The sequence below is a fragment of the Schistocerca cancellata genome, chromosome 2, assembly GCF_023864275.1.
Source record: "Schistocerca cancellata isolate TAMUIC-IGC-003103 chromosome 2, iqSchCanc2.1, whole genome shotgun sequence".
In the NCBI taxonomy this organism is placed as follows: domain Eukaryota; kingdom Metazoa; phylum Arthropoda; class Insecta; order Orthoptera; family Acrididae; genus Schistocerca; species Schistocerca cancellata.
The window spans coordinates 880422157-880434872 of record NC_064627.1 but is presented as its reverse complement, the minus strand read 5'-3'; the positions used below and the strand labels follow the sequence as shown (position 1 = coordinate 880434872).

The 12716-nt window shown below is 43.2% G+C and overlaps 1 protein-coding gene across 1 annotated transcript in view; it reads right to left on the bottom strand.

Moving 5' to 3' along the window:
* The window catches only part of LOC126159497 (neuroligin-3-like), a 357313-nt gene that overhangs the window by 24548 nt on the left and 320049 nt on the right, over positions 1 to 12716 (bottom strand). Inside the window, exon 11 of the mRNA XM_049916554.1 lies at positions 6326 to 6573. Coding sequence (XP_049772511.1) covers positions 6326 to 6573 — 248 coding nt within the window. The remainder of the gene's footprint in view (positions 1 to 6325; positions 6574 to 12716) is intronic.

Here is a 12716-nt window from a genome sequence, read left to right as displayed (position 1 = left end):
CGTCGCCTGAGTCTTTCCGCCGGCTTCTCGTAGTTGAAGAAACTATGTCTTCATCGCCGCTACGGCGGCGTAGCCGCTCCGTACGCTTACTGCACCGTACTGCAACTGATTAGCAAACCTCCTCTCTACTGATAGCGGACCCTTGATTGAGCTGCTACACTCGGCCTTCCCGTGCGATCTCAATACTGTCTGGTTTCATCCACTAGGAAGTTTTCCATCAAGTGCTGTATTGTCTGGTTTGGCTCTCTCTTTGGCAGCATTCCCTCTACATGTGAATGCATAACGTTACTTCAATTCTGATGTCGTAGATTATGTTCGTCAGTGATATATTTCCTCTGTCTTATTTTATCTTGCCCTCTCGGAGTCTTGTCGCCTTCTCTCAGTGTCTGTGTGTCGGCTGGTTGCCGTAATGAAGAGTGGCCTCCAGTTTAAAGTGGCGTTATCTTCTCCAAATATCCCTTAGATTTCCTATTTGTCACGTACTCCTGCGAAGGAAGGCGCTTACGCCATCCTCTAGTAAATATCTTTCTGATCTACCTGTTAATTAAATGTTTTCATTGTCTGAGAACACGACAAATCTGTCATCGATAAGGAGAAGAGTTGCTATCAACTAACTGAGCAAACGAAGAGGAACCCTCGCAAGTTGCACCTGTTTTGTGAGTGTCTTTCTGGTGCCTGTGTAACTGTTTAACGATCAAGAAATAGTCTTTAGGGCTATTTCACAATATTAAGGCTGCTTATCGATGATTGTAGTTGATTTGGTTAATAAGCTCAGTTAGCAGCAGTCTTACTCTACATCACAGACTATCTACTGTCATAACGGCAGAACTGACGTCTTTCTCCTATGGTAGACATAGGAAGAGGATAGGTCCCAAGTACACGTAATCAGATGCATGAAATTCCGACTATGACAACAGTTGCTAGAACACTAAAATGTATGTATCAGAGTGAGGAAGCCATTCATCGGAGCACGGCTCAACCAGGTATTTTATATACTACCTCTCAGCCGTTGCAGGACTGGACTGTATTTTAAGAGAACAGTAGCCTGTTTCTTCATACGCGAAGGGAGGAAACAGATCTGTGCCGTCAAAATGTCGAACACATAGACGTCTTCTGCACGGAAAGTGAGGATAGCGAACCAATATTCCCTTCATTGTCGAATCCGTTTCGTGCTTTCCAGAAATAAAGAATATGTATTACGGTTGAAAACGTCAGAAGCGATGGCGGTTTCTAGAGCTGTCCTATGTTGGTAACGCGCTCTGTGGAGTCTGTGGCTGGTTGGACTCATTGTAGGAATATTCGCTTGTGTAGTGTTGGATGTAAACAGAGTTTTGAGAGGTTAGTACAAGCGGACGTGGACGTGTGTCCGCCAGAAAAAGGAAATTTGTAAAGATGGATGTCATGAATTGATAGATGTATATATATGATGACTTTTGAACATTATTAAGGTAAATACATTGTTTGTTCTCTATCAAAATCTTTCATTTGTTAATAATGCCTATCAGTAGTTAGTGCCCTCAGTAGTTAGAATCTTTTTTTTTAGCTGGCAGTATTGGAGCTCGCTGTATGGCAGTAGTTCGAGTAACGAAGATTTTTGTGAGGTAAGTGATTCATGAAAGGAATAGGTTATTGTTAGTCAGGGACATTCTTCTGTAGGGATTATTGAAAGTCAGATTGCGTGAAGTGATAGTGAAAGAACTGGAAGCGAGGTGTAGCAAAGCTAATGCAGTGAGCGCTCAGCTACGATCTACTCTCTTCTGCAAGAAGGAAGTCAGTACCAAGACTAAGTTATCTGTGCACCGTTCAATCTTTCGACCAACTTTGTTGTATGGGAGCGAAAGCTGGGTGGATTCAGGTTACCTTTATCAACAAGGTTGAGGTTACGGATATGAAAGTAGCTAGGATGATTGCAGGTACTAGTAGATGGGAACAATGGCAGGAGGGTGTCCACAATGAGGAAATCAAAGAAAAACTAGGAATGAACTCTATAGATGTAGCAGTCAGGGCGAACAGGCTTAGATGGTGGGGTCATGTTACACGCATGGGAGAAGCAAGGTTACCCAAGAGACTCATGGATTCAGCAGTAGAGGGTAGGAGGAGTCGGGGCAGACCGAGGAGAAGGTACCTGGATTCGGTTAAGAATGATTTTGAAGTAATAGGTTTAACATCAGAAGAGGCACCAATGTTAGCACTGAATAGGGGATCATGGAGGAACTGTATAAGGGGGGCTATGCTCCAGACTGAACGCTGAAAGGCATAATCAGTCTTAAATGATGATGATGAGATTGCGTTGCGTTAAAAATATTGTGTGTCAGTTTAGTGATGATCAGAATAAGTAAAGAGCGAACTGTCTGAGTACGTTGAGTTTTTCTCAGCTGTTTGAAAATCAAATAACGTTATAGGTTTACTAGCACAGTAATTCATAATTGTTCTAATGGGACGTTACACTGTCTCTGACACACAGAGACATTATTGGCCTCATATAATGTGACTGCTGCGAAAGATATGATTACATGTTACTAAAGTCAGCAGTTCGTAATTTTCGGAACAGGCAGGAAACATTAGAATTCACAAAAGTTTCTTTATTTCTCAATATTTAGTTTTTCTAGAATACAAATGATGCTACTCGGATTTGTTTTCGTTGTTCAAGGGCAACGATATTGATTTTGGGACTACAACTTCTTGCAAAATCACACTATAATCTAACGTAAATAATCGTGCTACTCATTACTGAGCGAATTGTTCCCGTCTAACAGCTGAAACGACATTATCTGTAGCTGGCTGTATCTTAAGCCTGGTCTGCACGTAATGTTTCGTCGTCGGTCTTGAATAGTCATTCAAGACTGACGACGACATCAATCGCGCAGATGCTGTTTTCAACGTGAGTGAACTGGCGATGTGGTTAGTAAACTGGACTCACAATCGGGAGAACGACGGTTCAAACCCGCGACCGGCCGTCCAGATTTAGATTTCAGTGATTTACGTAAATTGCTCCAGGCAAACTATGGCCTCTGAAAGGGCACGGCCGATTTCTTGTCCCATCCTTGACTCAATCTGAGCTTGTACTCCATCTCTAATGACCTCCATGTCTACGGGAAGTTAAATCCAATCTTTCTTACTTACTTCCCATACCACCCAAACTTTCGCTCGATCTTTTGCTCAGTCGTTCAGAAATACACCTGGAAGAGGAACTACTAGTGACGGTGGTTACGCTATGTGCTCTTAAACTGAAAAAGGAAAAAATCTACTCGTCGTTCACGACGACCCTGGGTTTGCTTACAGAAGAGAGGGATATTCTCTAATGACAATATTCTCCGAGAGCAACAGCAGGAACCATAAGATTGGTGCAATTACTTGCGCAAGGACATAGAGACGAACTGTATACTCAGTACAACGAAAAACCAGTCCAAAGTTGTAAATTTTACTTTTTTATTGACTCGAAGACTAGTTTGGGCCAAGAAGCATTTTCAGATCATTGTAACACTGTAAAAATGGTACTTCCGAAGATGTGAAAACCACGTCAAAAATGTGCAACCAACAGTTACAGCGCAAGCTATTCCAGCATGCTGGATGTTCGTAAACTGTACACTGTTAACGCTTGTAACGCTAGAAACTGGATAAAAGGTAATGTCATGAGGGCGGCTGTAAGCCTCCACGAGAGACTCATCGCAACGTTAAGGTTTTTAGCGACTGGCAGGAGCTACAAGGACCTTGAACTGTCTAATTTTGTATGAAGGATGAAATGAATAATGGTTGTTAGCCACAAAATTTGAAAGTGATTGTTATTATGTAACACCTTTTCAGAGTCTTCTATGTCTGGCCGTGATCTTCAACATTCAAAGAGAAAAGTAAATAAAAGTAGGACAAAGAAGATTTATAAATTTCTTTCGATCCAGCTCCACATCTCGTGGACGCTTTTATTTTCGCACTCTCTTTCCTGTAAACTTCGATATGAGTTGACTCCTGTAAACTTCGATATGAGTTGACCTTTCTGGTGACCAAATCTTTTTGTTGCTTCACTTTCTGGTCCTTATTAGCGACAGTGCCGTATGACTGGTTTCTCCTGTCTCTGTTGCTGAAAGCTTAGATTTTATATCCCAGCGGCAAGGAAAACTTTGGTACAGCTCCATGAGCTCCGTAAAAATTTTTGAGTCCTGTCTTGCAAGTCTACCAGTTTCTTTCGCCACTTCGCACACTAAAATGGTAGTTGGTACTTCTGACGCCACCGAGAGTACACTGCGGTCGGTGCAAAATTTGAGCGATGAGACTGATGTGCGTCTACTTGCTCAGACTCGTCGGCAGTCTTGCATGTACACAAAGCTCCAGCCCATCGTTCTTCTGCGACTTTGTCAAACTTTGTCAATTCATACAAGACTGTCAAACTCCGTCCACATGTAACGTTTTATTTGACAGATCTGGCATGATCATGCAAGACTGATGACAAAACGTTATGTGTAGACCAGGCTTTAGAAAAACGTTTATTTCACTTCTTCTTCTGCATACCATACCAAATAGTTAGTATACCGCCGCGACCCAAGCGTTAGTAAAATATCCAGAGACATGACTGATCGTACAATAAATGTAAATACAGGCAGAACTCATGAAATTACATAAACTGCATTGTGTTCATAGTGATAAACTTCCAATAATTTTTTATTATTTATTTATTTATTTATTTTTGCATCTTGTCCTAAGCTTTAACTTCAGTGACATCCGGCAGTGGCTAAACAACAGACCACGAGCGTGATTTCTTTAATATCTTGATTCAATACCTTTTAAACATGCTTGTATTTGTTCTCGTCGTTTGCATTATTCCTATGGCTGATTATTATGATAACTATTTTCCTTTTCACATAATAATTTTTTCACGAAGGCTGATGATTCGCATATTATTACTGAAATTATTTCATTTAATCTAATTACACCTCTGTGGAACGTTTTGACGATCGTTGTTCTGATGCTTCTGGCTCTGATGTACCAAGAATTGCCAAAGTTGTGTTCAGTTCTATTGGTTTTTACGTTTTATTATCAAGATTACGCGGCAGTTTTCTCTTCAGCCACGATAAAGATAGATAAATTGTTACATTAAGTAATGCAACTCCTGCATTTCATAACAGTGTTATACTCTCGTGGATTGGTTTGGCTGAAAATGTAGGGAACAAACATCACGTTGCGGTGTGGGTGTACGTACAAAGCCGTTCTTCAAAATTTCAAGTCGTCTAATATTTACTAGTTACTTTGGGCTCCTAAATAGCAAAGCTAAGCTTCTTTGTATGATAGAAGCCAATGCTAATTAACGAATAAGAAAAACGGTGTCTTGTTTGCGTTATTATTGTTATGTGTTGTGCTACATACGCTCCCTTTTGTCAGAACCACTTTTGCACTCATCGGTAAATGTATTCATCAGCATTTACTTGCCGCTATAGCGCTGCTGTCGTAATGTGTCACACAAATACGCCATAGTGGCGCTGTTCCTTGTGTAAGACTCGAATCGTACGGCCTCAATTCATTATTAGTTCAGTGCCGTTGTTGGAGTCATGTCGCAAGGTGTCCGCCTCGATAGCTGAGTTGTCAGCGTGACGGACTGTCGTGTCAAGGGGCCCAGGTTCGATTCCTGGCTGGGGCGGGGATTTTCTCCGCCTAGGGACTGGGTGTTGTCTTCATAACCATCACTTCAACCCATTCGAAGCGCAAGTCTCCGAAATGGTGTCAACTCAAAAGACTCGCATGGGGCGACCGGTCTACCCGACGGGAGGCTCTGGCCACACGACATTTCCAATTTTACCTCGCAAGGTACGTCTCATAATAGCATGAAGTTTGTGCGCTGACCATAAAAAGAATCCATCGTCTCCAGTGCGTTTCTGTTTGAGGCAGTGTCCTTATCTTCCATCCACTGACCGCAAAAATGAAGGTATGTGCTTCTTTATAAATACAAACTGACTCGCAGATCTCAATGCAGCAGCTGTCCAATTGAAGGGAAAAAGGGGATACAAAGCTGATAGAACAGTAGGCTACCGAATGAGGTATACCTATCACAATGGAACAGCGCTGTGTATTCTCGCTTTATAAGGTCGTGGTGGTGAATTTCCGACAGTGCGACACGTTCACCACTATTCAATATAGAGTACCCCCCCTCCCCCCACCCAGAAGACGGCGTCTACAACTGCACTGGGAAGTTGGGATGTAGAGATGAAGGCGACGAGCTGCCAAGTTTTAACCTCTACGCAGACGACTGCGAAATTCTGCACGGTTTCATACTAGCGATGTTGAATACATTCTTAGTCTACTTCCTCGAGCCTCGTGAATATTACGTTCGGTTACCCACCTCGAGACTGGAGCCGTTGCGGGCCCGGCCGTCGGCGGCGGCCACGATCGTGTCGTAGGAGCCGTAGGCGCGCGACAGCGGATCCGGGCGCACGGGTCCGTCGTACAGGTCGACGTCGTTGTGGTTGCGGAACAGGTTGTGGCGCGCCACCACGTCCTCCATGCCCGCGCGGTGCAGCTCCGGGATCAGACGCAGCCACACCGACAGCTGGTGGGCGCGGAAGTGGTTCTTCATGCGCGGTTTCATACCTGCCAGGACAATGACCACACTGTAGCAGACATTCGAAATGCAGTTAACCTGTAGGGCAAAATCATGACTGGACCGCGGAAAGAACTGCTTTTTACGAGACACGACTATTCAGAATGGAAGTATGTACAGAATGGAAGTATGCATTATTTTGACCATTTTGGTTGGAGAACACCGCAGCTGTTTTCGTAAGCTACACTGTACGAAATACTGCAATCAGCCACAAGTATGTTTCATATCCTGGCACGTCTGTGTGCTCTTTCTACGGCTATCATCTACGACATGATTGGTTTCTAGGGTTAGAAGGCTGTCCTCAGCCATGAGTTGTAGGAAGGGTGTTTTCACAGTCCTCCGAAATGGATGGTGATCTGGTCAGAAGAGGCCGGTACGAGGTTGACTGATTGCTTCAGGACAGCCGGTGTATCCAACATCCATTGCAGAATATCAGGGAAGCGCTTTAAGTGGTGGCAGTAAAATGTCCAATGAAAATTCCAACATTTTGACCCTGATTCTGCTTGGTTTGAACGCAGGGTGCTGTAAAATTCCCTTTACAAACTTCTGGGACTTGTACAGGAGACTGATTAGACTATATTTTAAATTGGAAGCCATGTCCGGAAACGTACCGTTTCCGTGCTAAATGGTTCAAAAATGGTTCAAATGGCTCTGAGCACTACGGGACTTAACATCGGAGGTCATCAGTCCCCTAGAACTCAGAACTACTTAAATCTAAAGACCTCACACACATCCACGCCCGAGGCACGGTTCGAACCTGCGACCGTAGCGGTCGCGCTGTTCCAGACTGAGGCGCCTAGAATCGCTCGGCCACACCGGCCGGCCTTTGCGTGCATGGTGAGGTGTGCTTAATTCGGATCGGGTGACGCCATTTCACGTCTGTACTACCTCTCTGACTTGGAGCCTCATTCACGTGTCTGTGAGTGTCAGAGCAACAGGGTTGAATGTAAGTTTGCAGAGTACTTCACAAGATCTTTCACTGTAACGAAGCTCACGGTAATGGAAGACCTGCTCGTCGCCTGATCACGACCGTTATCCACAATATCCGACACCATCTCATACCATTTTCGCCACAATTACGTAACGGCTTCGAGAAAAATGTACCTTCACCATCAGCAGGCGTGACTGTAGTGCTCCAAGGAGAAGCCGCACAACCGAAGTACAAGTGGCCGTACTACATCACGTCGAAGAGAAGCTGTCAACATCCATTCGTACGTACAATGTGTGCACTGAACTTGGTGGTCGCCACAACGAACCTTACCTGTAGTGGATCATAACACTAACCCTCCGTTGTAAAGGACAAAAATGATTTAACTGTAAACAACAATGTTTCTGAAAACTGCTTAAGTTTCCTTTTTCTTTCTTTGGTTATTAATGAGTGGAACTTTAAAAGTCGACGCGTTACCAAAACGTTTTCAACTGGTTGTAACAGGGAAATGCTACGTTTCCAGAAATAGGCGCAAATTCAATGTATTATCCACCCAGTCCCTTCCACAAATCCTAGAAGTTAGCAAGGGGAATTTTAGAGCACCCTGTATAATTTGGTGAAATCGAGGAGGCGACCGGCGGACCTGTGGGATGTACAAGTTGTGTATACTCTGGGGTGAAATTGGTGTTCTCGTGGTTGTATTTCATAAATTGGGATAGGGTGTTCCTTCGTGATAAGTCGAGTTATATTTCTTGAAGTGTGATATTCCCAAAGCGTGCTTTCGTCTGCGAGGGTGAATTTCGAGTTGAACTCCCCAGTATTCAAGGCGAGTATTGCCATTAAGTGAGCGTGCACGGGCTCGGTAGCCACAGATTTTATCCCAGATAGTGGAGACACAAGCTTCCTGGACGGTGTGTTTTAGCCAATGACACGGACGACGTGAGATTTAGTAGAAGCCAATAGATTTCAGTAGTTCCAATAAAAATTTGTCCTATTTTTAACTTAACTATTGTTAACCGCTTTTGTTTGTGGATGAGACGCCAGAAACAGTTTGAAGACAGTGTTGTTATTGTTTGCAGTGCTTGTTTTTCCATCCTGTGCTCGGATCCGCGACGTTTTAGGAAGCGGGTGGATTGCTACAGGGCACTGCCCAATACTGTTACATTAGTGACAATTTTAACCCTGTCTCGCCGGTCAGTGTGAGGCTGGTGCCTATTATGTGGACTGTGTATTTGTAGCAGTGCAGGGAATTAATCAGAGGCCGACAACAAACGTTTTCGAGGAAGAAGTCTACGGATCAATGTGCCGCGTTATTCCTCTCGTGCGCCGCACGCTGCTAAGATTGCGAGCCCTCTGGCTGGGACGCGAGTACGACATCGTCAGAGGCTACGGAAAAAAAATGTTGCCATGAAATTCTTGCTATGTGCAATCGTCGTTCTCAAAATCAAACAGGCTGAAAGTCGTCTGTTGTTAGATGCTATAAGCACTTGCCTGTATCAAAGAGCCTTAGTCGCTTATCCGTCTGCTAGAGTAGCTTATATTTGCATTGGAAATTGCATTGCAACGTTTGTCTTAAGCAAGTCACCTAAACTCTGAGGTGAGCCAGTCGACAGCGATGCTTGGTGGACAAAATTAGTTCGCCAGAACCGGATGGTCAGGTGACAAAGTGACAAACACTGTAGTTGTGATGAATGTCACGAGTTATGACGTGTCAATTTGTTTAGTATAGACGCTTTGTCTCGTTATAAAGAAATGGGAACGTTGCACCGACATCGTTTTACATTATGTAAGGCGGTTGTTTACTGTCACTGCATTTGCATAATGTTGCTTTGTGCAAACATCAAATTTATTGACGTGACGTGCTTTTCAGTAGTATTCACCACAGACAAAATTAGTTCCTTGGTAGTGTTCATAATTTCGTTGGAACAAGTGGGAATCGACATTCAATTTCCATTCAGTCATTCGAGGCTTCAAGTTAGTATTTTCATTGCCTTCCGACTCGTCAAATAATATCACTGGCATTTATACGAATATGGGGCGTTTTACCTTGTCTTTTGTATATGCACGGTCATGTGAAATCACGTGTTACGTTGAAGGGCACTTACAAGTGAAATATGAGGTTTTGTATTCATTCACTGAAATTCGCATAATTTGGGTTTCTTACGAACATATTTTTCGCTTCTTTTATCTTTATTCGCATCTTTACGTGTATTCACTTAATAACTACGTTTTTCATCGAATAACGTTTCGCTTTCGCAATATTTTAAGCCGAGAGAGAGAGAGCTTTCAGCACGATCGGCGCTTTCTCATTTTTAAATGAAATCATCAGCTGGCCTGGCAAGGTACGTGGTTGCAGCGATGGTGACTCAGCTATTTTATATTACACTAGCTCAAATCTTTTCAGTTTATTATATGTTGTAGAAAACAAAGTGCAAACACACTTCAAAAATGTTCAAATGTGTGTGAAATCTTAAGGGACTGCCAAGGTCATCAGTCCCTAAGCTTACACACTATTTAACACACAGACCCATGCCCAAGGGAGGACTCGAACCTCGGCAAACACACTTAATTGCACTTGGAGTAGGTACAGTACGCCCATTAGCAAGCAAAAAAAAATTAATTCATGCCTGGTTGTATCATTCATACTTACAGGTGAGAATTAGCTTTGAACATAGTACCGGGGCCGGCCGCTGTGGCCAAGCGGTTCTAGGCGCTTCAGTCCGGAACCGCGCTGCTGCTACGTTCGCAAGTTCGAATCTTGCCTCGGGCATGGATGTGTGTGATGTCCTTAGGTTAGTTATGTTTAAGTAATTCTAAGTCTATGGGACTGATGACCTCAGATGTTAAGTCCCATAGTGCTCAGAGCCATTTGAACCATTTGAACAGTGAAAATCTGGAGAGCATGAGGTAGTACGGCATTGGTAAGGTGCCACCTTGAAGTTTCAAATGTTAACAGTATCTATTTTGGACTGTTTTCAAATCAGAATTCTTAGCTGTCATCCAACGCTAAATATAATAGCTTCATTGGCACTGGTAACTACCAGACCTCTCTGCGTTATCTATATCATTCTGAAGGGCCACATTGTCCTACCGAGCCGAAGTACCACCCTGTTTTCCCTTGTTGTGTACTGTTTTAAATCGAAACACATCTTTCTCACGTATTCCTGCCACTGTCGTTCAGAAGGTCTTTGTCCCCCAGGTCATAACATATTAAGAGTTGCTTTATCTTCTGTCTGCCTGAATAATGCCATCTAGCATCTTATGTTTTCTATTTAACAGTTTGTGATAATATTTGATAATTCCTTAACGATCATATCGAACAAGCCATGCAGTCTTTCAGAAAGTGCATGTGATACGAGCACTGTGTCACAGAAGATAAGTTCGCAGGCATCCACACTTTACCAATGGATGATTTATTTCACCGTGACTAGTTTCGGGTCTAGGCGTAACGCCAGACCGCAGCGAGAATTTTTCGTACAAATTTCACGTTTTTGTCCTATTTTATAACACGGTGTTCGTGATTTAGGGATTCACAAAATCATTTGTGTCATATGTAAGGCCTATAAATTTTACTTACTTGAGGAAAAGCTTTATCTTGCGCATTACTGCAGAGAGGTCAGCTTCACTGATGTGTGGCATGCTGAACCATGACATCGACTAAAGACAAGACAGAGAAGGAATGTATTTACACCTGATATTTTTACAGCTCACGTTAGGCAAGCAAGTGATTTGGTTGACTGAACTGAGAACAATGTAGTACAATTATAGGATACCTCAACACGAGAGATATACATTATTGCAAAGTTTTAGTTCGTACCTTTGATGGCGATGAAAGCCATACAACTGATTTTTTTTTTTAATCAGTGTCCGAGTCCAATGAAGATTATCTTTTCAGGATAATATTTAGTTCCCTTTTTTTAGTGAATAACTAAATTAACCACGGCAGTAACCTAAAATTATACGAATTGGATGGAATTTTGTAAATATATTTGGTTCTTTAACTAAAGATGGCTATTAATGGCGTAGTTTGCTTTTCAGAGAATGTGGATGATTTATCTAATTCTTCTACCAAATTCATTTCTACTCCTTTCTCAGCATAATGTAGTAATCCATAGTTTTTTCAGTGGTGTTCTCTTACAAGTAATCTCTTAAGTGCGAGGTAGAAAATTCAATCTTTAGTGAGGCTCATTTGAAAGTGTTGTGTTAACAGATATCACAAGAAAAACATGAGCTGCATATGATTCATCATGTGCATTAGGAGGGCGACAGAAAATGAGAGTCCAGGAGGTTCAGTGATCAATCTATGGTATGTATGTATCACACTTCACAAAATAGACTTCGTCGAAATTCAAGAAATGTTCAGGACGAGCCATTAACTTGCACCATGAACATTGAATGAAAACTGGCGCGCCACAGTGATCACAAACGTTCGCACCATCAAGATCGAAGGCGGAATCCTTGGAAGGTGCAAACCATGCCGGAAGTTCAGCTAGGTATCCACTCTTAAAGAATGCATGTAGATCATATTGGTGTAACGGGGTGATAAGAACTGGTGGAATGCAGTGGCATGCAACCGAATGCGAAACACACTGTCGTGGAGCTTATCGTGAAACTGGCAAACCTTTCTAGCATAGCTGCAGATAATGTGATAATACACTCCTGGAAATTGAAATAAGAACACCATGAATTCATTGTCCCAGGAAGGGGAAACTTTATTGACACATTCCTGGGGTCAGATACATCACATGATCACACTGACAGAACCACAGGCACATAGACACAGGCAACAGAGCATGCACAATGTCGGCACTAGTACAGTGTATATCCACCTTTCGCAGCAATGCAGGCTGCTATTCTCCCATGGAGACGATCGTAGAGATGCTGGATGTAGTCCTGTGGAACGGCTTGCCATGCCATTTCCACCTGGCGCCTCAGTTGGACCAGCGTTCGTGCTGGACGTGCAGACCGCGTGAGACGACGCTTCATCCAGTCCCAAACATGCTCAATGGGGGACAGATCCGGAGATCTTGCTGGCCAGGGTAGTTGACTTACACCTTCTAGAGCACGTTGGGTGGCACGGGATACATGCGGACGTGCATTGTCCTGTTGGAACAGCAAGTTCCCTTGCTGGTCTAGGAATGGTAGAACGATGGGTTCGATGACGGTTTGGATGTACCGTGCACTATTCAGTGTCCCCGCGACGAT